The 27554-nt window shown below is 42.7% G+C and overlaps 1 protein-coding gene across 9 annotated transcripts in view; it reads left to right on the forward strand.

Moving 5' to 3' along the window:
* LOC119005372 (eukaryotic translation initiation factor 4 gamma 1-like) overlaps positions 1–19157 on the forward strand; it is a 39263-nt gene extending 20106 nt beyond the window's left edge. For 7 of the 9 annotated variants that reach the window (XM_037072934.1, XM_037072965.1, XM_037072973.1 and 4 more), the window contains 24 exons: positions 3450–3542; positions 4323–4413; positions 5260–6282; positions 6407–6495; positions 7032–7230; positions 7752–7885; positions 8043–8168; positions 8257–8661; positions 10121–10267; positions 10356–10589; positions 10706–10810; positions 12799–13089; positions 13257–13368; positions 13461–13575; positions 13718–13977; positions 14146–14270; positions 14664–14836; positions 15202–15327; positions 15450–15531; positions 15813–15911; positions 16172–16306; positions 16929–17010; positions 17274–17414; positions 17622–19157. In XM_037072934.1, coding sequence (XP_036928829.1) covers positions 3450–3542; positions 4323–4413; positions 5260–6282; positions 6407–6495; positions 7032–7230; positions 7752–7885; positions 8043–8168; positions 8257–8661; positions 10121–10267; positions 10356–10589; positions 10706–10810; positions 12799–13089; positions 13257–13368; positions 13461–13575; positions 13718–13977; positions 14146–14270; positions 14664–14836; positions 15202–15327; positions 15450–15531; positions 15813–15911; positions 16172–16306; positions 16929–17010; positions 17274–17414; positions 17622–17803 — 4569 coding nt within the window. In that variant the 3' untranslated portion in view covers positions 17804–19157. Of the gene's footprint in view, positions 1–2435; positions 2722–3449; positions 3543–4322; positions 4414–5259; positions 6283–6406; positions 6496–7031; positions 7231–7751; positions 7886–8042; positions 8169–8256; positions 8662–10120; positions 10268–10355; positions 10590–10705; positions 10811–12798; positions 13090–13256; positions 13369–13460; positions 13576–13717; positions 13978–14145; positions 14271–14663; positions 14837–15201; positions 15328–15449; positions 15532–15812; positions 15912–16171; positions 16307–16928; positions 17011–17273; positions 17415–17621 lie in introns of those variants that run through there. The other 2 variants (XM_037072986.1, XM_037072992.1) reach the window with 2 other exon arrangements.
* Positions 19158–27554: the final 8397 nt, after the last annotated feature.

Here is a 27554-nt window from a genome sequence, read left to right on the forward strand (position 1 = left end):
AGCTGCTCGCTGTATCTGCCAGTAGTTGCTCACAGGACAATGCCTGGTTTAACAAATGTGTGTTCATTTACAAGTGCATAGCTTGTGAGACAACATGATCTCCCAATGATATTTCACAATCTCACAAATCCTGCTGCCTTGGTAATCACTGATGGACAACCACAGTTTCGTGTGGGGGTAAAAGGATAAAGTAAATAATTGGATTCACAATATAATAGTCACACCAGTTGTGTAAGAGACTACAAATCTACTAATCTTTAAATGGAAAAAAAATCTGTGAGAGTTGAGTTAGAAAGAAGTGAGTTTAACAGAACTCTGTAGAAAACTCCTTATTTCTGCTGGGGGCTGGAAGGCTACTATAGCCCATATGTTAGTAATATTAGAATAGGGAATGTGCAAAAATTGGGTTTTGGGTGACCTTTTCAGTTTAAAAGTCATTAATTTAGCAATCCCTTAAAGTAATATGAACAAATAATATTGTTTTCTTCACAATCATCAAAGGCCAGACCGGATGGTTTTTAGATAATACAGCCTGTCTGTGATGCTGTAATGTCTCTAGATGATTCTAGAGTCATTCTTGAGCCTGACCATAGAGTTCAGTTTACAGATTGAAAAAGACTGTGGTGAACTTGACCTCCGCCTGGTATGCTGTAAGACTAAGCTGCTGTGCGACATATTCCCTAGTTCTACAGTATGTCTAGTGTTTCTTTGCTCACCAAGATGGCCCTCGCCTGGTATGTGGTAGCTCTCTGTGAACTGCAGCCCCAGTTTGTGCCTCTCATGTAATCATCGTTTTTACATTTGAGACTTCTGTGACGCACTTTACATTTCAAAATTATTTTCAGTCCTGCCCAGGTTCCTCAGACTCTTGCATCCAGCTAGAATGAAAAACTCTGTCTCCTGCACTGTTAAGTTGCTTAATCACAAATGTTTGTCTCATACTATTAATCAAAGAAAAACAGCTGTTTGTATTCTGAATCATCTCTGCAAAAGTCCTTTTTAAAAAATCAATGGTAGCAGAGGCACAAACATGAACTTTTCTGACATGTTTATCTAAAGGCTTTATTTGCATGGAATTTCCTGCTTCCAGTGTAGAGATTTAGCCATAGTTTTGAGTGGGTTTGGGATTCTTTGGCCTGACTGACTTGACTACATTGAGGCTGGAAAGTCACTTTTCTGTTTGTCTTCAGCAGATTAAACTTTCCAAATGTGTGCTTTGTTTAAAGAAATGTGTTGTCATCACTTGTAGTTTTTATGAAGAAACCCTCATATGTTGAGTCCTTGTTTTGTGTGTTAAAAGGAAAAGGATGTCGGTGTTAAATGTTGGGACTGGTTAGCCACGAGATTTGCGCAATGTCTGGTCCCTCTTGCTGGGGAACTCAGCTGCTTATCAGCGACTGTGGTTGCCTGGGGTGTACTTTGGCCCATTCCCATGCGCCCAGAGATGGGAGATTTCCCATTGTAAGAGTTGAAATGACAGGCAGGAATTGAGGAACTGAGAATTTTACAGCCTAAAAATGAGCAAGGGTGTGATGTTTGTGCTTCAGCCATAAGATTGTAAGTCAAGGCATCTGTGTGTGCATAAGTTTCCACTACAAGCTTTGCATTATTGGTTTTTAGGACTTATGCTTTTTGAGATCAGGTAGAGATTTTGCTTCTTGTCAACAGGACAGACGTATGCTAGAACTGCAAGGCTATTTTGCGACCTAAAGGTACATACCCTTTTTTGTAGTTCCTGCAAGTCATATAGAGAAAGAGAAGGAGTGGGTGTGTTTGAACTCTATGAATTTTAAAATGAGGATCTTCTAGTGCATGTTCGTCATGATTTTAACTGCCACCATTTTCCAAATATTTTAGTATCTGGTGACATGCAAAAGTTGTGGCCTTGCAAACTGCCCTTTTTTCTACTTGAAACTTTCTTGCTCTCTGGCTGTGTGTCAGAGAGAATATCTAGAGGGGAGGGGGTGAAGGACATGTCAGCACATAGCTCAGCTCCACGTGGCCACCAGTCTCCTCCCCATTCTGAGCCGGAAGGGCTGACCAACCAGCCTTCCTCTGCTGCTGTGGCACCCCCTCCTCCTCCTCCTCCTCCTCCTCCTCCTCCTCCTCCTCCTGTGTACTGGTTTCCTCTTCTTTTAGAAGGGGTGAGCATGACAAAAAAGAAAATGTCTGAGGAGCGACTGGAGTGTGCAGGATGACCGATCAGACAGAGAGAGTGAGGAAAAAGGGGGAGTTTCTCTACTAGCTTCAGCTCATTTGATAAGGATAACTTTTTTTTTCCTGGAAACCCTCCCATTCCCCCCCTACCCTGCCCCTCGGCCCCTTTAACTGTCTGTTAGTCTCGGTGGGCGGGCTTCTGCATTCCAATACCATAGCTTTACAAGGCCAGTCGCTTTATCCTCTTTTTTTTTTCCTCCCTCCCTGTTCTGTTCAGCGTATGAGCGAGGGAGAGAGTCAAGTTGCTAGCTAGCATACTGACAGGCCCAGCCCTGCTCTGTCCCATTCTGTCGGTGTTAGGCTCTCTATCACAGCCTGGATGTGCGTGAGTTGAGCTGAGATGAAACTACACTGGCTCCGTCCAGCCACCATTCTGCTTTGTTGGGTTTAAAGTCCACCTCCAGAGTCTGCTGAAACAGCTACTTCAGCCCCAGGATGAGAGAGGCCCGCTAGGGTTAGTAATCCTACGGGAGGGGAGTTTCTGTCGGACTGAACCAGGTAAAGGTCAGTAGCAACAAGCAAATTTTGTTGTTCCTAAAGTCAGAAGTAGGCCAGAGAGCAGCAGTGTTTAGCAGCTCACTGTTAACTTTTACAGTTTAATCCTTGTCTAGTGACAACATGTGTCATTTGCGTTGTGGCTCACACCAGTTTCATGACAGCTCTGACTTCCTACAGTAAGAGTGATCAGATTGTGACTGTTTTCTCCTCAGCCTGAGTGTTGTGTTCGAGTACAGGAAAAGCTGTATGTTGTCTGCAGTCCTCACGAATCATAACGATTTAAACTACCGTTAGAATTTCTTTGACAATTAGCTTAAAGTTGGTTTACTTGCGTCTCACTCAGTCAGACATATTCACTGGTGACAGGCTGAAACGCATTCAGTTGCAGAGCAGAGGAATTTGCATGGCGGTTAGTTTTTTGGATCTGGTGTGCCTGTGCTCACAATGTGAGAAATGTAGCTTTCATTGAATCAGAGGCAGCTAGTGAGTCATAGATGCAGAAAGGGCTGACCACTGTAGGCGCTGCATCATGGGAAGGCAACTGTTTTACGTGCTACTGTCCTCACCCTGAAACAGTTTAACTCTTTGTATTATCCTACCCTATCTTCTTCATTTATAGTAGGAAAGCAGCTTGTTCTCAAGTGCTTTCCTTTACATACAGATTCTACAGATGCTCTACAAATGCAGATTTGTTCTCTAATCTTAACAGCAGGTCTCTTCCCTCTCCTCCACAGATCAGAATAAGAGATCCCAACCAAGGAGGTCGAGACATTACAGAGGAGATTATGTCAGGGGGCCGCAGTGGCTCCACCCCAACCCCACCACAGGTCAGCTTCATAATTTACTCTGGCAAATCATAAAATGTAGCGATAAAAGACAGATCAATAATGACATGAAGTGAGCGTCAGTGGTTTAGTGTTAATGTGGGGAAACCAATTACTTGTTGCCATAGACTATATATACAGTCACTTTATTCTTTCTTTTATGCTCGATACTAGTACTCCAGTCAACTGTCCATGGTTATTACCTGGTAGCAACTGCACTTCTATAGGGTGTGTTAAGGAAGCGGTGATTAATTATCTTTCAACTATTATATCAATTGCAAACTATTTTGATAATTGTTTAATTCTGAGTAGTTATCCTGTAAATTTTGCTAGTTTCTTTACTCCTCTATGACCGTAAAAGTGGATACCTTTGTGCTTTGGCCAAAACAAGCCATTTGAAAATGTTTTTTCACCATTTTCGGACATTTTGGAGACCAACCATTAAACTGATTCACTGGCAATGAAAATAATCCTCAGTTGCGGCCTTAGTCCACTATAAAGAGTACTTTAAGTAATTTATACAGTGTCTATTAACTGTCAACTTTGTTTTAGAATGTTAAATACATTCAAGGAGACTTGTCTGCTCTGTCCATATGTTACTGCTTTATGCTGAATGCTGCAGATTGCCAGCCTGTCAAAATCAAACTGATGTATGATTTTCTCAGAGAATCCTGATGTGCAGCTCATACAGACAACTAGGAAGTAATGCTAACCCCCCCACTCGCGGAAAAAAAATGGTGATGTCATGCAGTCATACCTTACCTTTTCGTGTGTGTCCAACAGACAGCCATATCTGGAACAGAGAGTACAGTAGTGGCCCAGGCCAACGGTGAGAGCGTCGCAGCTGCTGCTACACCTGCAGTGGTTAGACCAGGTGAGTGCCACATACAGCATTGAACACAGTCACAATAAGATAAAACTGTCAGGGTTTGTACAACGTCTTGAAAGATTTTAAAATTGTTAATTTTAACTGTAACTCTGTTTTCAAGGTTAGGAATATGCTTTAATTTAAATTAACTTAATTAAATTAATTTTCAACATAATCTGTTGATTCATTGACAGTCAGATCATTTAAACCAATTATCTTTGGCAATTGAACATAACACATTTTATCCCATTATATTTGTTTGTTTAAATAGCCATGATTAGATTGAAATACTTTAGTTAAGAGTATTTTAAAGTACTAACTGGGCAGTGGTGGCCTAAAGGTTCACAAAAAGGGAGTGTGACCAGCAAGTTCAATCTGGTTGGGTTAAGTGAAAATAGTTAATTTATTTGACATTTAGGTACCTTGAACGTGCATGGAAGTGCTTGTATTTCATTCCTAAAAAGCTGCATGAACCTTCAAGTAACTCCTTATTCCAATTTTTCATATTTTTCAGATTTTACTTAAGCTGCTAATATTTGCCTGTTTTGTTTTTTGAACCGTTTCTGATAGTGTTTGTTTCCATTTTTGATAGTGGTGAGTTACCTGTACATAACCAAGGCATATTTGTTATGAACACAGGAAGTGGATGGCTCAAAATAAGTATGTGGTTGGGGAATGTTTGATGTTGCAGTGCATCAGGTGTTTGGTGAATGCAGTCTCATATCTATAAAGGCTCCACGAATACCTTGATGTTCTCATGGTCCATCTATAGAGGGCAGGAAAAAGTGTGGATTCTGAAAACATGAGTTGCTGCAATGAAGTCTAATGAGATTTTCTTCTTCTTTACCCCAGATGACAGTGGGAAACCTACGCCACCTCCTCTGTCAAAGACCCCTGAACTTGCTAAGAGTGACCCTATCCCCACTGACGCAACGTCCTCTGACACGAACACTAAGCCTTCTTCACCCCCAGTATTATCAGCAGCAGAGGATAACACTCTCGACACTATTTCCACACTTGCACCCAGCACTCTTGTTGCAGATGTAATGGATGCTCCCCCACCCCCCAGGGAACCCACCCCACCTCCTCAATCAGCGCCCGAGGTCCCTGCCTACCCTGCACCCCTGCCTGACCCTGTGCCCACCTCTGCTGCACAAGACAAAATGGACAAGAAAGCCACAGAGGTGATGGAGGAGGAGGAGGAGGTGGTGGTAAAAGAGGATGAGGCTGTGGTAGAAGAGGCAGTCCTCTCCTCGGACACTTCTCTTGCACCTTCCTCCACTGCTAACGGTGTTACAGATGTGGAGCCAGAAAGACTGTCTGTTGTGTTGCCACTCAGTCAGCTGGAGGCCCCTCTGGAGTCTCCCATCGCACAGCCTGAGGAGCTCCGCCTCCCTAACGGCCTGCCGCTGCCTGCCCCTCAAGACCCTGAGGTGCCCATTGTCAACTTGGCCGAGCATGATGACAGTCCCATTGCTGAGCCTGACATCAGCCAGCAACCTACCATACACACCTCTGCAGCCACCATTCATGCTGCACCTACGCCTGTTGTCCAAGCTGTACCTGCAGCTGTTGACCAGCCTGGTCCTGCTGCCACTGTCCAGGAGATTCCTTCTGATCCAGTTGTATATGCAGCACCTACCCAGCTTGCGGTCAAAGACACAGTTCCTCCAGTCGCCCTGGATGTCAAAGATGAAACCCCAGTGCCCCAATCCGCTGCCGAGGAAGAGAAGCCATCGCCTGCAGAGACGGTTTCTATAGCTGACAGCGCCCCAGAAACGGTGCCCACTCCCCCCCCTTCCACAGCAGAAGAGAGGGAGGACACTCCTCCTCCCCAGATGGTCACCCCTGCCCTTGTAGAAACTACTATGCAAGGTCAGTTAATGACAACACAATGAAATATTTGATAGTATAGAATTGAATCTCTGTCCTCCATCATTAATAAAAACTGTCAGAAATGGCTTTGCTACTGAGGCTGATTTTGTTTGTCGTCCTGTAGCTGCTGTGTCTGTGCCAAAGAAAAAGAGGAAGATGAAGGATCTTAACAAAAAGGAAGCAGTGGGAGACCTTTTGGATGCCTTTAAAGAGGTGTGTGCAGTAATGCATGTATTCATTAATGTTGAAGCTTTAACAGCCTGTTTGAAAGAAGGAGTTTGCTCAAAAATGCCTCTGTGCTTCTATGTCAATGGAAAGCTGGGGGCAAGTTTCGTTGTCCACAAAACATTTCTGGATCTACACAGCCAAACAAGGTTGCGGCATTCTGCTACACAACTGAAGAAGCTGGGCACTTCTAAAATGCAATAAAACAACAGCAAAAAAAACCTCCAGCTTACAGCTTATCCAGCATTATCCAACTCTCCACAAGCCTTTCTTTTTTCAGCCAAAATCTTCACTGCAACTGCCAAAATAAAAACATTAGTTCGTACCCCATCTGAAGTAGATAAACAAGTTTCACCACTTATTGAGAGTGTTTGAGATCTTGGGGCGTTTTGGATTATAAAACTTCACCTGATTTTCCATTGGCATGGAAGTAAGTAGATAATGAGAGAATGTTTACTTTTGTCTGAGCTGTTCCTTTAAAGCGCCTGAAACCACTCCTAACCACTTTCCTATCTTTGAACCAGGAGCAGGTAGTGGCCCCACCAGAGCCCGAGTCAGCCCCCACCCGAGCACCTGAGACCCAGCCACCTGCTGCTGTGTCTCCCGCCCCTGAGGAGGCAGACCTGACCTGGGAGGACAAGGAGGACAAGCTGGATGCTGAGAACATCCAGCCAGAATCCCCCAAGTCACCCAGCACTGACAAGAAGTACCAGTACAAAGAGGGTGGGTCTCTGAAACTTGATACCTTTCAGTGCCACATGCTGGCAGTTCACTGTGAACAATGATCTTATCTAACCTATGTTCACAAGTCAGCAATGTGTCAGCTGGCTGCGTTTATGTTTGCTTTGTTGAAAATGAGGGGGTGGAGTTTTAGCTGATTGTGCCTCCGCTGATATGAGTGTTCAGTGAAAAACGATACCTATGTGATGGTAACACATAATGTTTGAACAATAAACGATGAGAAGCTGTGATTTTTAAAATGTAGGTGAATTTTAGGTCACAACATTTTAATTATCATTATTTAATTATTTATTCATTTTATTTTTCTCATTGGAGGTCTGCCATGTTGTGTTCATTCTGAGGCATGACAGTATTAACAGTTATACTGCCTCATGATTATTTTCTCTTCTGTGCTCTGTAAAACACCTTTACACTATGTCTCAGTTTCATTCTGAATTGATACTGAGGATTTTGTATCTTCAGAATGTTTGAAATGTCATTCTCTGTTTTCATTTCTCTTTCAGAACAATGGAAGCCAATCAATCCAGAGGAGAAGAAACAGTATGACAGAGAGTTTCTTTTGGGCTTCCAGTTCATCTCGGCCAGCATGAACAAGCCTGAGGGCCTGCCAGCCATCAGTGATGTTGTCCTAGACAAGGTGCATTATCTTACACTGAAGACTTAACCACGTTTTTCATGTTTTTGTTTGAAAAGCTTATTTGACTCGTTACTAATAAAGACAAAATGATGACGGCATTATAACTCAGATAAAATTGGAATAAGATTTCAGTTCATGTTAATTTCTGTCTGTTCAGGCTAATAAGACCCCACTGCGTCAACTAGACCCCAGTCGTCTACCAGGGATGAACTGTGGTCCTGACTTCACACCCTCCTTCGCCAACCTCGGCAGGCCTGGCATGGGAGGAGGAAACAGAGGACCAGTAAGTTAACATTTTCTTTATGCGATCCAAGATCTCAGCACTTGATGGTCATAGACCTTGAAGTAAAAGACTTTATCCCTTCTTCTAGCCTCCAGGCATGGGCATCGGAGTTGGTGGCCCACGTCGTTCTCAGCAGATGCAAAGGAAAGAGCCAAGAAAAATCATCACCACCATGTCCCTCAGTGACGATGTGCAGTTGAACAAAGCAGAGAAGGCTTGGAAACCGTCAACTAAGAAAGCTGGTCGCGGCCGTGGAGATGAGGAGGATAATGATCTGGAAAACATTAAGACCCAGGAGCTGTTTAAACGGGTTCGCAGCATCCTCAACAAACTGACCCCTCAAAAGTTTCAACAGCTAATGAAACAGGTGACGGAACTGACTATTGACACTGAGGAGAGATTGAAAGGCGTCATAGATCTTACCTTTGAAAAGGCCATCTCCGAGCCAGACTTTTCGGTGGCCTATGCCAACATGTGCCGCTGCCTTATGGGGGTAAGTGTTGCCACACAATATGAAAATATCTGTTGAGAAAGCATGAATTTTTACTCTAACGACTGAGTTTTAGGTGTGCAGTTTGCTCAGTGGTGTCCTGATATCATATGATGCATTCAGTCATAAGTCTTGTCTAAGTATCGAAGCCTGCATGTTAGTGCTTTAAAACTAGGCTTAGAGTATTTCGTGGTGACAAGATATTTTTCTAGGGAATAAACTAAATCCACCCAAAACAAGTATTTTTTACATAATTAATCTGTTTTAGCATTGCACCTGTTTGTGCAAAATATTTTTTGAAGACACACACTTAATCTGTCATGTCAGAAGACTACTATTTGTTAGTCGAAGAGAATAGTACTCATTCTTGAAATCGTTACTCTTGTTCAAGTAAAATCTGAAATGTTTCCATTAAAGCATAACATGAATTCAATATTAGTGTAGCTTTCAAGTGCAACAAGTGTTTTAATTCTGTAACATACTCAGTTACTCCTGTCAACCTTTTAACAAGTCATTATCATCTGCTGACACCAGTGGTCCTGACCTCTTCCATGTGAATGAGGTAGTTGATAAAGTTAGTGATGACAATGTGCGGTGCTCTTTATGGAGGAGAAGCTATGGAAAGAGACCTGAATGTAGGGAGTGGTATTTTTCAGCTAGTTACATTCAAAACCCTGATTACTTTTGCTGGTTACCTCAGTTTTAAGCTAAAAACAACCCATAAAAAACAATCTCTTCATGTAAGTCTCACTCTGAAACATTAGAACCAGTTCTTGCTCGAAAGCAGGGAGAATAGAACCACAATGAGTTACTGATTGGACTGATCAGTCAGTTAATGTTACACCACCATATAGCTGATTGATTATCAGCACAGGGGCATTTTATCTTACCTTGGGTTCTTTTATCAGTCACCTCACCATTGGGATGATAAAACTGGGTATTTGATAAGAAAATTGTGTCATAATTAAGGTGTTTCTAGGAGACACTCAGAATTGTAAAGGGTCTACATGCCCTTAGATATCCACTACTGTTGTCAGCATCATTGACTTAAGGAAGTGGCATAGCAGAGCTTTGAAAGATCTACTGACTGCTGAAAGAACACAACACACAGTGATATTAGTTTTTGATTAAGGTCCTCAAACTATGATATTGACCAAAAATCGTTTAAATGGATGGAAGTAGGTGAGAAACACTAAAAAATAGTGAAGTTTTTATTTATGATTCATTTATAATTCAAAATACTTGAAACAATGATTGTGTCCTTATTCGTTTCTGCACGGTGCTGATGCATCGGTGTGGTAACTGTGGCAGTCATGGTTTTCAAATGTCTTGTGAATTACCTTTAATTAGTGACACAGGTCTTGACTGATGGGATGGAGGAACTGAGGAGAAAATAGGAAATGCATAACCTCTGCACCCTGTCTTTTCCTACTCTTTTAACATTTTTTCCTTCTCTTTCCAGCTTAAAGTCCAAATCCCAGATAAGCCGGGAGCCACTGTGAATTTCCGCAAGCTGCTGCTAAATCGATGCCAGAAGGAGTTTGAAAAGGATAAAGATGACGACGTGATCTTCGAGAAGAAGCAGAAGGAGCTGGAGGCTGCCTCAGAGGTGTCATACCGTCTCATAAAAATGGAGTTGCCATCTCTCCATAACATTTTCCTTTTTCACTCAACTCTCTACATTGTTTCTCTGGCAGGGGGAGAAGCAGCGGCTCATTGAGGAGCTACAAGACTCTAAAGACAAGGCCCGGAGGCGCTCACTGGGCAATATCAAGTTCATTGGTGAGCTGTTCAAGCTTAAAATGCTCACCGAGGTCATCATGCATGACTGCATTGTAAAGCTGCTGAAAAACCATGACGAAGAGTCCCTGGAGTGCCTCTGTAGACTGTTGTCCACCATCGGCAAGGACCTAGACTTTGAGAAGGCCAAGGTACTACACGCATGCACATTTTAATTCATATGCATGCTTATAAATGTCTATTTAGAACTAGTTTTGATTTAAACTATAGTGTAGACGACTCATCACACTGTTGTGGTCCTCCTAAGCCTCGTATGGACCAGTACTTCAACCAGATGGAGAAAATCATAAAGGAAAGGAAGACCAGCTCTAGGATCCGCTTCATGTTGCAGGATGTGCTGGATCTTCGACGGGTAAAGCACAAACACAGCACAAACGCACACATGCACAGTTAACTCAGGATAATTTGCGTACATGGCTAGGAAAATTATAGGTGTTTATAAAAACTCTAGCCACACCACATGAAATGGTCCAAAACTTAAAAAACTGCCAAGGCTTGTCATAATGTTTTCTGGTGAGAAATCTAATGGGAGAGTTCTCAAAATATTTTCACTAAAGGTAGAAAACATGAAATGTAGCATTTGCATGTCAGACTATTGACAGTAACATGTATTATCAAACCTATATGAGTTCAATAGAATACACAGATGAAATGTCACACACTGTTCATCATCAGACACCCAATAGTTTACTGATGGATTATTGTTCTCCAAGGTTTAATCATTTCCTTTTTATTGCGGGATCTTCTCTGCATACCCACGTCCATTCTGTTTGTGTGTCCTAGCAGAGGGTCTGCCACGTTACAGGTCATATAGATAACATTTTTATGGAGACAAATATATTTTTTTAAATAACACGTTTAGAGCTTTAGAAAGGTGCAGCATAAACGTATCTTTTCCTTAAAAGCACTATTCTTATTGTAAATGAATGTTTATTTAAAAAAAAGTTTTATTTCCAGTTTTGTCATTTGGTTCTAGCCTCTAACAAGGTTTGTCAGCTAATACTGTAACTGTGTTGTTATCACATGGTATCTGTGTTTCGTCAGTGATCAAGAGTCTTGGTATCTGCCAGTTTGGGGCGGAAAGAAAAAAATGGCCGGGCTATCCATTATGTGTGCAGCATAATGCACTGCCCTAACGTTAGCTTGCTAATGTTTGGGGAGTACTTTAACTAGCTAGTGTAAGAAATGTAGCATTCTACAGGGACTGCTGCGAAAACCAAACAGCTTATAAACATCAGAGTCAAAATGATGTTTACAAATAAGAAATGCTGCCTAAAGCTCGTCACTGCACTGCAGCTAATGAAGTGTGCTTCATCCAGCTGTGAGTGTGACTACAAGTGCCACTCTGTGACGAAGTGGGAGTGTGGAGGGTTTGGTTTGAGAAAGGTCTTTTGTTTACTCCAAGCTGGCTACATTTGAAAACACATCTATTCCTTTCAGTTTTGGCCTTTTTCTTTTGTTAAGGCATTTCAGTATGGACAGGGAACTTTGCTAAACCAACTGTAAAGCAGCATTTTCTTAGATGTAGTCTGTGACTGTGCGTGGTGCTGTACACAGCCCCAGAGACAACCATACTTATTACGTGCTGTAACCCTGTCCTGTGTGAGTCTCACATACAGGCTAAGAAAGAAATGTCATCCTCAGCTCTTTAATGCAGCATCGGTGGGTGCCATAGGCTGCTCAACACATGCGCCACCATCTTTTCAAGTACCCCATTAATTCACCTCTACTTTCAGCTGAATCAACATGATTTAAAATACTTCATTAAAAATGGGTTACAGTGTTTTCATTATTTAGCGTCTCATGGTCATTTCAAGTACAGTATTATAAAGCCAGTTAATTCTCGTGCGGCTCCTTTCTTTCTCTGAAGGAATGCTGCAGTCCTGTAGTTATGCTCCCAGTCCCGCCCACACAGTGTTACAAAACCTGCTGTCTTCGGTGTTTTTACAGGCCAAAATCGGCTGCTTCAAGTCAGCACATGGGCCCGATTTCACAGTAAAACACACACAGTTTTTATTTCCTTTCTAGGCAAAAGCTAAAGAAAAGAGTTAAGAATCACTACGATGCTGATCTTGCAATCCCTTTCTAGTCTCTCATGAACACTATAATCAAAGATGTATCCAGTGTCACCTGTAATACAATTCTACCAAACATGGAATTTATTCTTAAAAAATTTAAAATAAGTAAGAGGACTTGGTGATATGGACAGACATTTTTGCTGCTTTGATTTTATTATAATATCCCATGAGGTCAAATCATCTAAAAACGGGAACGGCCAGCAATTATTTTATCATCAGTCATCTCTGCCATGGACTCACAATCTCCCCCTCCCCATCGTAGAACAACTGGGTTCCCCGGCGAGGCGACCAGGGCCCTAAGACCATCGACCAGATCCACAAAGAGGCTGAGATGGAGGAGCACAGGGAGCAGGCAAGGGTGCAGCAAGCCCTTGTCTCCAAGAAGGAGTTAGGCGGCGGCCCTGGAGGCAGGATGGGTGGCGGAGGTCAAGGGGGTCGTGGAGGCCCTCACACACCGGGCCGTGGTGCACCTCCCCAGGACGAGGGCTGGAATACAGTGCCCATCTCCAAGAACCGACCTATTGACACCTCTCGCCTTAGCAAAATCACTAAGGTAGGAGAGGAAGCCAACTTTTCACATTGCGTTAACATAATCAAAACATCACTTTACCTGAAACAGGACCTATGAGAGAAACCTCTTAATATTTGATAAATGTTGTATCCTGTTTGTAGCTTTAGTGGGAAATGTGTTTTTTTTAAAGCGATGGTCTCTTCTTTCAGACTCCTGTTCTTGATTTCAACAATCAGTTGCTTGCCCCAGGAGGTAAAGGCACATGGGGGAGCTGGGGCAAGGGCAGCAGCGGTGGCACCAGCACCAAACCTGCAGATTCTGGTAGGTTTGTGAGAGTGACGTAAATATACAATAGATAAATATTCACCTCAAAGCTGAAACTCAAGTGTTATATATGTGTATTTTTTTCCCAGGCTCAGAGGCAGGAGGCCGCCCAGCCACCAGCACCCTGAACAGGTTCTCAGCCTTACAGCAGCCTCCATCCTCTGCAGGCTCTGCACTGGACTCAGACAGGCGGGTTCCTCAGAGGTTAGAACCAGACGGACAGAATCTTTCACCAACAAGGATCCGAGGGCTGTACATGGCCCTACAGAGTTTGCAGCTGTATATCTGTACGTGTGTTTTATGTTTTCTTAATCCAAAACTCTGCTTTCCTTTTGTACTTCTGCAGAAACAGCTCAAGTCGAGAACGCGGCGATAACTTTGACCGCTCTAATCGAGGCAGCGACCGATTTGACAGACGGGAAGAGAGACGAGACGACCGTGATCGAAACCGGCTGCAGATCACCAAGCGTAGCTTCAGCCGGGAGAATGAAGAACGGAGCCGGGAGAGGGAGCAGCGGGGGTCGGCCGATCCTGTCCGCAGAGTAGCGAGCATGACTGACGACAGAGACAGAAGCAGCAGAGAGAGAGCCAGGAGCAAAGAGAATGGTAGGTGACATGACATACAGCCGTAGTGTAGCTATTACACAGTACATAATGAGTTCTACAACACAAACATCTTTGCAATAATGTGCACTTTTGCTAGTTGTTGTTTGCATAAATTCAGATTTGTAGAATAGGATTGTCATTGATTTTTATTTCCGGTTGTGTGAACAGCGAAGCGGGAGACAGCCACTCCACCACCTTCACAGACCCCCACTAAGCCAGCCTTGACCGAAGAAGAGCTGAGCAAGAAGTCCACAGCCATCATCGAGGAGTACCTCCATATCAACGACATGAAGGTATATACTGATGAGCAGCACAGATCTACATCTAGTTGTGTTACTTCAGCAAAGGTTAATTTTTAGTCCTCATCTTCCTCAGTGAAAGTTAATTACCTTGGTCAGTTTCCTGTTGCTGCTTCGCAGTAATGGCCCCACCGTAGTTGATAATTTGAAAACTGACCGAAGCAGCAGCAGGAGATTTTTTACTTTGCATTCGCAGAAACAAATACAGCTCTGGTACGATTGCAGGAGGCCATCGGAGGATTGCTGAACCTCTATAAATAAGTTGAAATACCTGTAGCTGCATTCACTGTTTACTATAAATCCCTTGTGCATGCATATTACATGCACAGTTATATTGCTGTCTTTTAACAGTCTGAACAATCTGTATGTCCCTCTGTGTCCCAACAGGAGGCCCTGCAGTGTGTGCAGGAGATGAACAGCACTGAGCTGCTGTTTGTGTTTGTACGAAACGGGCTGGAGTCGACGCTGGAGCGCAGCACCATCGCCAGGGAGCACATGGGCCTGCTGCTGCACCAGCTCATAAAGACAGGCACCCTCCCAACACTGCAGTACTACAAAGGGTCAGTATGGAGCTCCAGAGAGGTGGTGCAGCAGGAGAACGGATATAGTTTTACATATAGTTTGTGTAAGACGTTTCTGAGTTTCGAAGAAAACATATGATGAGCTGTGAAAGAGAGGGTATCTAATAAGTAAATATATGAATCCAAGAAAAGAAAAGAAAAGTAATATTTTGAAGCAGTTGCTGAAATTGATAAATCTTTAAACTACTGTGCTCGGCCAAAAAAACAGTTTTAAGTTTTCCATATATATGAGTCAGCGTGGTGCCATATTGCTCAGTTTTCTCATCTGTTAGCTAATTTTGAAGATGTTCTCTTTATCCTTTAAACCTTAAATAAATGTTGTCTCTATGTCTGTGTTCCTTCAGGCTTCAGGACATCCTGGAAGTGGCTGAAGACATGGCAATAGACATCCCCCATATCTGGCTGTACCTAGCAGAACTGATCACTCCTATGCTCCATGAGGGAGGCATCCCCATGGGAGAACTTTTCAGGTTAGCCCCAGTCGGCCCCGCAAGATTTTACAAAATGAAATGGACTAGAGGATATGAAGGTTTGGGTTGTGTTTAATGTGTTAGTAGGCTGTCAAACTTAAATAGACCTTTTTTGTCTCCAGGGAGATCTCAAAGCCTTTGATCCCTCTGGGCAAAGCTGGAGTCCTCCTCGTCCAAATCCTCACCTTGCTCTGCAATGAAATGGTGAGAACCAATCTAGCCTTTATCCTAAGTTATATTACATTGTATTTTTGGGGGGATGCACACATTTTATATTTATTGCGATTTTGGAAACAATGTCAAGTATAAACTCGCATGGAAGGTTTTGCGAGATTAGGAAAAGCTCTTTATCAACATTTAGAACATGGGACACCAAGCAAATATGTAACTTTGAATGAGTTCCTATCGCCAAGATCAATGTTGGCAACAGTATGATCAGTGAGTGTGCCCATCAGTCTCCATCCAACCTGCATCTTTCTCATCAGAGCCATAAAAAGGCAGGTACAATGTGGAGGGAGGCTGGCCTCGGGTGGAAAGAATTCCTACCAGAGGATGAAGACGTCAACAAGTTTGTGACAGAACAGGTGAGCAGTCGCTGAGTAATTTTTAGCTATTTATTAAAGAAGGGACCAATGACTATACTGTAGAATCAAAACCTTGTAGATGATTCGCTTAACAAAGATTGTAAAAATGTGTTTTCCATATAACTATGGTCAGAACTGATTGTATTTAAGTTCAAAGTGCCTCTGTTTTCAGCTACATAATAAAGAGTAGTAAGTAGAGGTGAGCGTTGTGTTGAACATGTGAGCATGAGACCCTTTTCTGTCTCCATGGTAATGATTAGAATGTGGAGTTCACAATGGGCGACGAGTCAGAGAAAAGCAAAAAGAAGGAGCTGAACTCTGCAGAGCTGACCAAACAGCTGGACAAACTGATCCAGGACCAGGCCGACAACCAGAGGATCTTTGACTGGGTTGAGGTTCGTATTCCTGCTTGTGTGTAATTCCTAGTATTATTCTACTTCCATCTTCCTTTCCTTCTGGTTCTCTTCATGGTGTTTTCTTTATAATTGGCTTACAGTGCGACTTTAGTCACGTGTATGTCAAGCATGACCTTTTATTTGAAATCACATATTAATGACATCAGCCAAACTCAACTCAGATTGCTATTGAACCTGAGGACTAGTCATGACATTGCTATTTTAATCAACTTAAGGCAAAATTGGATCAAAAATGTACCTTAAAAGCTGTAGCTCAGCGGGTAGAGCAGGTCGACTAGTGACCGAAAGGTCGCTAGTTCAAATCCTGGCTCCGGGCAAGGCTGAGCTGCATGTCGAAGTGTCCTTGAGCACGATACTGAACCCCACATTGCTCATCAGTGAGGGCCCTGCGATGAGCTGGCGACTTATCCAGGGAGTACCCTGCCCTCACCCTGAGACAAGGCTGGGATTGGCTCCAGCAGCAACCCCATGGAAAGGGATAAGCGGTTACGGACAATGACATGACATGACATGTCTACATAATAATGTGATTAACTCAAAGTCTGGATGTGTGCAGGCTTCAACATTATGTTGACTCTAATTTCCTCCCTGTGTGTTGCAGGCCAACCTCGATGAGCAGCAGACCTCCTCCAACTTGTTTGTCAGAGCTCTGATGATGTCCGTCTGCCAGTCAGCAGTCATCTGTGAGTCACCATGTACCCTTTACATTCGTCATTTAGGCCTACTAATAGTGCACGCAGATAAGAATGAGACGTAAACTAATTACTATGCTGGTGTAGACCCAAATGAATGAATGAATGAATGAATGAAAATCTGTCTGTGATTTTTACAATTTTAACAGAAATAGTCATGTGTAACTGTTGTAGTATGTCAGGTCAGTTCAAACCCATTAACCATGCCTTTGGAGTCCTGTTAAATGAGACTTCCCTCAAATACCTGCCTGCAGGTGAGAACCCCTACAAGATGGACAGTGAGAAGATCAAACAGAGGGCCAAGCTGCTGCAGAAATATCTGAAGGATGAGCAGAAGGAGCTGCAGGCTTTGTATGCTCTGCAGGCCCTCATGGTGCAGATGGAGCAACCTGCCAGTAAGTGGCTTTTTTCTCTAGCCACAGAATTGTAAAGCTCTTTCAGATACTCTAAGACTCCTTTGTTTGTGTGCATTATTTCTACAGAATAATGCAAGTAAAATGACCATCACCAAGATTATTTTCTCTCCAGGCTTTTTGATGTGAAAGTGTTTAAAATGTTGCTAAAAGTGTTGTGAAATGTCCTCTCTCTCTTCCCTCTATCAGATCTGCTGCGGATGTTCTTTGACAGTCTTTATGACGAGGACGTGATCAAAGAGGAGGCCTTCTACAAGTGGGAGTCCAGCAAAGACCCCGCCGAGCAGCAGGGCAAGGGCGTGGCCCTCAAGTCCGTCACCGCCTTCTTCACTTGGCTCCGTGAGGCTGAGGACGAGTCCGACAACAGCTAGGGCCCCTTTGGACCGCTGGGAGAACTATTGGGAGTGGAGAGAGGATCCTTAGAGAAAGCGAATGTTCTGTGGATGATTCAGAGGACTCTGAATCAGCAAAATCCTTCTGCATAAACAGAAAAAAGCAAGAAAAAAATTCTTCAACTGGGAGAGATTGTGTTATGGATCGAACGTTCGATCATGTTATTTTGTTTTCTTTTTGGGTTTCTTGTTTTTCCTTGCGCAACCGAATGTCTTTTTTGAAACAAATAAAAACAGGGAGGAAAGATAGGAGAGAGAATGCTGAGAAGCGCTTCAAGCCGTGGGAGATAATGCTGTTTCCTTCAGAATTTTTTTGAGGTTTATCTCCTTTTTTCAAATGGCTTTTTCTCGCCACGGCAACACTATTCAAGACACTTTGCTTAATGACAGATATATTGAAAAAAGAAACTTTAAAAGGCTGTTCACATCTATATTTTTGATGACTTCATCCTTTGTCATGTGGGCACGACACAGCAACATTGTCATGTCACATGTACGCTGTTTGATCTACATGCTTATGTAGACGACTAGCTTTCTTTTTTTTTTTTCTCTCCAGTGTTGGATGATTGGAGTGTGTGTTTTGTAATAAAATAGAAAACTACAAAGAAAAGTGGTGAGAGCTGTCTAACAGACATTACAGATGAGAGTCAAAGTAACGGTTGAGGACGCCCGAGGATTTCGCGCAGACTTTACGACAACGGTGTCATGAACATTGACCATTTTGCTGCTGGGGGGGGGCGGCGGCTATGCTTCGCTGACACCCCTCAACCCAACCCCAACTCTCCAGTTTACCTTCCAGTGTGTCTGTTTCACTTGTTTCCTGCGCTTCAAACTGTGGACTGATAAAGGGAGAGCAAGAGCGCAAGGGTTCATGGCTGCACCTTCCTACAAAGCCTGTTGTCAGATTTTAAAAAGATAAAATATCGTTATTGAAACTTGAAAAAAATAAACTATACAGTAAAAAAAAAAATCACCTTTAATGAAAAAAGGACTTAAAGATAGTTTAACAGTACGAATCCTAAGGCCTTTTCTGCTTCAACAAGTGGAAATGCATTTCAGGAGAGTTCTGTAAATATATGATGGATTGTTTATTTTTTTTGTTTTGTTTTTTTTTTCTTTCCCTGTATTTATATTTTTCTCTCCTCAGCTGGCAGAAGGTGCTTGTAATTATCCAACCCAAGTCATTGATTACAGTTTAATTGAAAATTTGTAAATATTTTTTTGCTTTACTTTATTAAAAAGATATTTAATTAAAGAAAATTAATGCCTCTTTTCACATCCAAAACTGGAAGAGATAATAAAGATTGTTGCCAATAAAAGAAAAGCTCCCATACTTGTAAGTTTTTGGAGACTGTTTGGAGGCTGATTGTCCTGCTCATGTAGGACGGACCTCTGATCCCACTGACAGAGCTGCTCGCATCCAGTGTATGTTCACTGTAGCAGCGCAACAAGAGCTAGCTGTTTGTGTTGCTCCATTTATAGTAAGCTCTGTGCCAAGCACAGTTGTAATATTTTTGGTGTTTTGTGTAAATACCCTTTTTATCATGGGCCTGGTGTGATTCCATACTAGTTACCTGCTGTGGAACCTGAAAAACCTGAAAAAAATGGTTAAACCAGCAGCTCTGATCAGAAGTCTGTGAATGTCTACATCACACCAGTGTTACCTGAGCTGAAGGGATCTTAGAAGGTGCCCTGTGGAGATTTCCTTTTAATGAGGTTATATTTTAATTTTAAAGTATTTTGCTGATTGATTTCTGATTCATTATTTTTATTTATATTATGTCAAATTGTTTTTAAAAAAAGTCTCATCACAATTTCACAGAGCCCAAAGTGCTTTTTTTGTCCTGCCAATAGTCCTAAAATCAGGATATCATCTGGATAAACTGTCTTAAATGATGTAGAAAAGGCAGTAAATCCTTTTTATTTAAGACGGTGGAACAAGCAAATTAATTTAAACCATTAATCGTTTATTAAAATAGTAAAACAAAATGGGCCATATACCTGTACATGCAGCTGATGTGAACATGTAGTTTTAACAAAACCCACATCAACTAGTCCTTAGTTCATGGGGGTTGTAGTTGCTAACACGTAGGAGTTATATAATGGACTGAACACTTACAGCGCTCTATGTCCCAGAAGCAGTGTCTTCAGATTTACAGCCTGCTGGCTTGTATAACTGGTAGCGGGGTAAACTGTAGATAGAGATGGCCGACACAACTGTGACGTAGTCCTTTCTGAAGTGGTTATTGCAGAGGGGGTTTCACAGTGCTGGACTTCTTGGGGAACTCCAGAAACCAAGACTCTGTTGAACCTTCAGTATTCGGTTACATAACTAGTTAGCTAAGATGGTCAAACAGCCAAAAAACACAACAACGATTCTGCAAAGTTCAATTGTTCATCCTGTCATGTTTTCCACACACAGGACTGCAGTGTGATTCTCTCAGAGTTTTGTTAAATATAAAAACCCTGTTATGGTTACAACTAGCACTGAATTAAGAACAAATATAGAGTGAAGGTAGTTCTAATGAATTAATTAATGCTGCATTTTCTGCAGTTTGTAGCCTTATGTAGGGAGGTCTGAGCTCATCCAGCAGTCACAAGTGCAGGTTTAAACTGAGATAGAATATAAGGCTGGTGTGTGTAGTGTAGGTGTGGCAGGTAGAGTTTACAGCTGTGACCCTGGTCTCTGTTGTCCTGTACTACCCCAGACACGCAGAATGGATGTTCACCTATAACCAGCATCAGCTGTTGGATATTCAATTAAATGTAACCTACTCCTGGCACTGATACTTGACTGCACCAATCGATCAGGGCACCGCAAAATAGGACACACATTTCAGCAAAACAGAAGGTCAAAAAATGTGTGTTCAAATTCTACTGGAGCCTGCCTGTCAAGTCCGGTCCGACACCTGAACCGAGAACTTTGTTTTCTCCTCACTGAAGGAAGCTGGGACCAGTGACAAACTGGAATCACTGGCTGTCCCCAAAATCAACTGAATAGACAGCACATTGTTCCTAGAATTCCAGTGACGGCAGGTTACGATACATGAAGTGTTTCTCATGTGTTGTTGATGAAGGTTCTCGGTCATCCGGGGGTCATGGTCATACAGCACTTAAAACGTCTCAAATGGTCTCAAAAGAGTGAAAGAAGTAAGGTGCCTCCATACAGCTTATCGGGCGTAAAGAAGGACCAAGATCCCAAATGGAATTGAAAAGATATTATGACCACGCTTTGAAGCTGAAATCATCACCGCAGCAGCTGATCTAAAACAGTTACACACACCCCCGTCTGAAGTAGGCACACAAGCTTCACCACATGTCAAGTTTGTAAACGCTTGTTTCTTTTTTCTAGACAGCAAAACTTCAAGACTTAAGACTCGTACATCACACTGCATTCTTAAGGATTCCTCTGTAGGCTACAAACTCTGCAGCAGAAATTCATAGAAATCATTGCGATGGTTCCTTTTCCTTCTCCCCCATTATGCAGGAATATGCAAATATTTTTCATCTCACAAGTTTTAACTGCTGGACACAAGATGTCTCCGACTTCACTGCACAGTCCATCCTCCATCCATGAGCACTGGAGGTTTCAAGTTTCCTGTTCACACTTGTGACTGCTGAATATTGGCCCACATTTGTAATGTTGGGCATCACGCTTACAGGCCCGCCTCTCAAAATCAGATTTTCCGTGTACGCGTTCAGCGGTTGGATGTGCGAACAGCCTCAGACTCTGCACATGCATCATTCTACACAGTGAAGCTCAAACGTTCAGCTGCAGGAACAAGAAGAAAAACCCATTTTTGACTGGAGGGGGACTTTAAGCGCAGACACCCACTTTTACACTGTTACCCACCACAGTTTTTGAGAAGCTGCTCTGTGTACCACTTGTCTTTTTATCCAAGGGACTGCATGGAACCCACGCCTGGCTGTGAGTAAGCCTGTACAGTGGACTTTTCCTGTGGTTGAGAGGTAAAGTTGGCAGTTCAAGTCCGCAGAGCGCTGAGCAAAGGCAGTGGGCTCTCAGCTTGAACACTCAGCCCCCAGACACCAGCCTCAAATAGAGAGTGCGGTTGTGCCGGACAGCTCCTGAACGCGCCCGAGAGGGTGTATGCTCAGCAAACTGTCAGGCAAATAGCACCTCAGCGCTCCCACATTTTTACTTTGAACACTTGTGGGTAGGCGATTATTTTTGATCACTGCAGCGCTCCGTTGCACAGCCCACAGACTTCTGCAGTCACATTTCCATCTTAACAGTTTCCCTTTTAACAGAGCACCTGAACTGAGATGTCCTTTGCCGAACAGCGCTCCGCACAATAGATGGACAGCAGAAACCTCTGTAGGCTGTAACTCAACCTCTGTGTAACCTTACCTGGAGTCAGGCCATCACTAAACTACCCTTATCAGCTTATCACACTTGTTACGAGACCTGCTCTCTCCCTGCTGACATGCAGCCCCGAGGGAAGCGTCTTATCTTTAACCTGCTTTCACTCGGCTGCAGTATCGCAGTCAGCTGGACCCAGTTCTCAGATGACATTTCCACACTGTTGCGTCACAGGTGTACCTATCTTCCCTTTCCATGTAATCCCTCCAAAGCATATTTGTACAGGGTATTGTGAGTTGGTGGGAGGTCACACGGCATCCGTACAGTTTGGTTGTTGGGTGTAGCTCAGATTCCGCAGAGGGAGTGAGCTTCACTGACGTTGCATTCCCACAGGCAGCTTTTTTTGTGTGTGTGTTCGGAGCATTTGTATGCTATTAATCTGCTGAAGAATCCACAGGTCTAATTCAGTTTTATCAGCGACTTTACACAATGAGATGAGAAAAGGCTGAAAAAGATGTGCACTGCCTTTAAATACCAACAAAAGCATGTAGCAGCGTCGGGGTCATTAGCCAAGCTAGCAATGGGGCTTCATGGTGGGGCCCATGGGCCAAAGTTTGCCAACCATAGGGTTTTATTAGGCCCCATAGATGTTTGTGGCAAAAAAAAAGTCAGAAACTTGAAAATAAGGGTACATTATTTAGCATTAGTTAATGTAGTGAGAAGCATGAACTAATAGTCCATTAAAGTTAAAGGTGCAATATGAAAGAACTGTCCAGGTAAGCAAATAGGGGCAACTTCTCACAAGAGTGACAGCTCAGCGCTGCATACTGTAGATCTTTTATACATCCATTACATACATGCTAGCACAGGAGCGTTGGGTTGCTGGGATGAAGAGTTTTTTCTTTTTTCAACATAACGTTTTTATTTTTTCTACAATCTGTTGATAATTTTGGTCCATTTGTCAAAGTAGAATTCTCACATATTGCAACCTTAACTAGCTTGTCAAGTAACCATTAACTGGTGGTGTTCATGTTGAGTAAGGAGTGAATTCATACATTATTTAACAGTTTATATAGATTCCATTAACAATCACAACAAAATAAAGGTGCATGAATTAACAGTAATTAATAACCATAATGCAGTTATAAACAATAAGTAACAGTTGATTGTCAGTTAATGTGTATAGTAATCATTTTCTACTGGTGTTCATGTTAAAGTAACTTTAAACAAAAGTCCTGTTATGAAGGCTTGTTTCAGGTTTTAATGAACAGTATTGGTGGATGTTCATTAACACATAGCCTGTGTCCTGAAGCTCACAGCTGATCCATTATCACTCGGGAGAAGTGTTTGTTTTCATAATGTTGAATGGAAATTATTGTCCATCCTCCTGCTTATGACTCATTTTTGGCTGAAGTTGAGATCAACGGACACACTCGACAGTTTTCATGCACAGTAGGGGTTTGCTTGATGCATTATTAACATGAACATGGTAAAAATAAATCATTGGCATGTTAGCATTGTCACTGTGAGCATCTTATCATACAGATGTTGGCATTTAGCTCAAACCAGCACTGTGTTACATGACCTGCAGCCCCACAGAGCTCTAGCATGACTGAGGCCTCTAAGTGTTGCTGAAATCTCTTCTCTTGGTTGCTTTTGTTAATCCATCAATAAACTGCACCTACTGGAAGATACTCTGTCAGCAACACCTTTTAAGTCTACAAGTTTTACAAATGCTTATGTCAAGAGCCGACGTGAAGAGAAGAACCTCTGTGACCTGTAGGACCCCGCAGCACCATCCTTCACCAGCAAACACAATGAGATTCGGGCGTATGATAAAGCAGGCAGTTGGACTGAGAGGAGCTTCTGGTTTACTTAAGTCTGCACATCTGCTCGACAGTTTGTGGATGGTGCAGGAAAGCCAATTGAAGCCATCTGCAGAGGATTTTCACATACATTTGTTCTGTAGTATTTATCTGCATCTGCTGCCTGCTAATGAGTTTTAAATGGTTTAAAGGAAATCCTTCTGCGCGCATCTGCTGAGTGCTTTAGAGAGTGTTTGCAGGATTTCATCTCAGTTTGCAATGTTGGTGAACTCAAGCAAGTAAATCCCCCCAAATAAACCCAAATACAAATAAACTTTTAGGTGTTCTCACTCACCATGCCTGTCACGGCATCTGTCTCCTCTGCAGCGCTCACTGAGTTGAGCTCCAGTATTCACCACTCTAAATACACTAGAGGGGGCCATTGTCCTGCATGTAGGCTACTACCCACATGGAGTACAGCATAGTTTTCGATGACAGCTTGTACACATCCTCGGGAATAATCAATGAATTTCATTCAAGTAATTGAGTTTATCTGAAACAACAGAAAACATATTGAACAATCAACTGTAACTCAGCTTTTCATATATGAGTTTTCTGCTTGAAAACAAATCCAGCAGATGTGCACAGACTGTACTCTAATCTAGTTGATTTGAGTCTGACAAATTACATGTTGGTTCCATTTCATGTGTTTCGGTCCCATCAGAGCTGATTTAATTGTCTGAACAGTCACAGCGTGCACCTCTCCCTTTTAAGTACATTTGATACATATCTTACAGGGGCTCCGATACAGATCATTCATTCATTCAACCTTTGTTTAAACCTTGAAAACTCACTGAGGGCAAGTCCTCATTCTCAATGATGTCGACAGCATATAGAAATACAAATAAAATAATAGAATAGGTGCATAATGTGATAACAAACAGAAAGAACGAACATAATTGCAGAGCGAGTAAACCGATCGGGTTCTTAAATTGATAAGAAAAACTGCCTGCAAACAAACATGGCAAAACACAATTTATAGCACGTGGCGAAAAACAGTTACATTCAATTGCAGAGTAGTTTGAAATCAGAGTCTCAAACTCTGACTGAACTGTTTCTTTATAACTTTACATGTGCATTGTACATTGTACCCAATGTCTGGAGCTCTGAAACTGAAAGCAGTTTTCCTAAATGTAGTGTTGGAGCATTATACGATCACCAGGGCGTGTTGAACATTGACTCTGCGAGCAGTTTCATAAAGAACGGATGTATGGAGGCATCTTTCCCTTCAAGGCTTTTAAAAGAAACAGAAACCAATTGCGGTCAAATCTTACTTTCAAATAGGTGCCAACCAAACTTTTTTTTATTCAGTATACATGGATTCAACGACGATACTTTTTAGTAAAGGATGATTCTGTGCCGTTCAATGCTATCTAATATGGTTCTTTGCATTTGTTTCATGTAGTCATTCAGTTACCATTACACATTAAAATAAGCCATTTCTATAGCAGCATTTTTAGCAGGTATATCTGATATAAGTCATGAAAGAACAGAGAAGTGTGTTTGTTACTTTGTGGCATGTGGAAAAATGGAAGACAAATTGTGACGATTGAAAATCTTTTTCCGGGCCCAAGAGTGGACAACCAGACCGGGAAGGGCTTAAGAGGTTTATTTAACAAAAAAAAGGTCAGAATGAAGTGCAGATCTTGAGTTAGCTGGCAGAGGTAGAGTTGCAGAGAGGTTACCTGAGGTGAAGCACTGTCGAATGCAGAAGAGTGTGTTGGCTGTGCTGCGGCAGTGGATGCTGGAGGTTGAGGTGCGCAGGCCTGGAGGCTGGTGGCTCGAGAGGCTGGCACTCGCCGAGGACGCCAACACTGGAGAGGCTGATAAGAAAACAGGGTCAGGTTGGTTGGAGAGCAAAATACATGCATCACAAACCTAACAGAGGCTCGCAGGTGAGCTCTGCCACGTAGTAGAGTCAAAAACAACCTGCGAGCAGCGAGGGAAGAGTAGACCAGAGTGTTTAACCTGGAGTCATAGCGAAATCCGCTGCAGGTGTGTGAGGCAGCAGCTCCATCCCTCCAGGAACCACGCCTGGCCTCCACAGCACCTCACGCACCACCTGCATACACTTCCTCATGCCGTGTCTCCCATGAGTGTAACCATCTTGCTACTGGTGAACTTAATCACTGTTCTTTAAACCTCACAAACCGCCAGACTTTTGTCCAGTTTTCCTTCTTTTAAAATCCAAATGTTTATATGAGTGAATATTTGCGTTCCTGTTGAACAGCCATGTGACTGTTTTCGTCTAGTCATTTCACACCTGTCATGTTTGTGGGCTACGGTTTATTTCCTGTTTTATGTTGAAAGTCTCTCCTCATGTGTTGTTTATTGTTCAACACTTCCTGTGTTTGTCTTTTTCCTGTTTTCATTTGTCCGTGTTTTCCCTCACTCTCTGTCAGTTTGTCAGCATTCTTGGTGTCTGGGCCCCTGTCCTGTCTCGCTCCTTGTGTATTCCCTAGTTTGGTTGTTTTTTTTGGTGGTTCTTTAACATTTTAAAACAGGTCCCTATCTACTTCAGGTGTTTTAATAGAATGGTGTTTTACTGTGAAGCTCCAGAGTAGATAATGATTCAAGTGAAAAGCACATTCATCGACCATCATCCAGCGGACCAACGGAAGACTAGGGAAAAATTCTACCTGTAAAGGTGACACCGAGCTGTTGTGCAGCTCACAAGCTCCCTTTTAACCCCAAGATGGTCTGGAACATTCACATCGGACTAAGATGAATGCTAGACCAATCAGCAACTGTGGGGGGTTTGATGGGTTTGATTGCTTTGACCTTTCCATACCATTTGACACTTGGAGTATCCTTGACATAAATAAATGCTATTTTTAGAGATACTGGAGTATCTATCTATATCTGATCTAAGAAACTTTCATTTTTTGGGGGGGGCAGCTTAAAGATCAGCGGAGATCAGGTTAACGGAGATGGCAGATGATTCAAACTACGGCGATGTTATCAACAACACCTCAAAGTTATTCATCACAGTCTTGTTTTTACTTAGACCTCTATATTCTTGTAACATTAGAATATGTGAGAGTTTGACACCATCTCTTCGCTCTGCATGAGTACCCGCTGTGCTGTTTTTTTTCCCCCCACGGGGATCATTGCAGGTATACACAACCACACACCGCCGTGTGTATCCTACAGTTAAGTAATGAGCTTACATCACACTATCATGAATCATAACTCCGTAGCAGATGGCAGCGGGTGTGTGCAACAGTCTGCTGTCCTGCTGGCTGCCGAGAACCCCGCCGGCGAGGACGTGGCGTGGTCGCGTCTCCTCACCAGCATCAGTGACGACACATCACGACGGGCCGCACCAACCCATTCAGCTGTCACACTCCTCCTTCACAGAGCTGCAGTCAGGTGCTGTGCATTCTGAGAGTGTGATCCATGTCAAAGTCAGGTATATTTATGAATCCCATACTTCACTACTAAAGGTAACACAGAACATACTGTATACTGTGACTTTGTAACAATGATGGTCAAATTAAAGAGTGAAAACCTTCGAGTTTAGACTAGCAGCATGTTGAACAAA

This window comes from Acanthopagrus latus, chromosome 2, assembly GCF_904848185.1.
Source record: "Acanthopagrus latus isolate v.2019 chromosome 2, fAcaLat1.1, whole genome shotgun sequence".
Lineage (NCBI taxonomy): Eukaryota > Metazoa > Chordata > Actinopteri > Spariformes > Sparidae > Acanthopagrus > Acanthopagrus latus.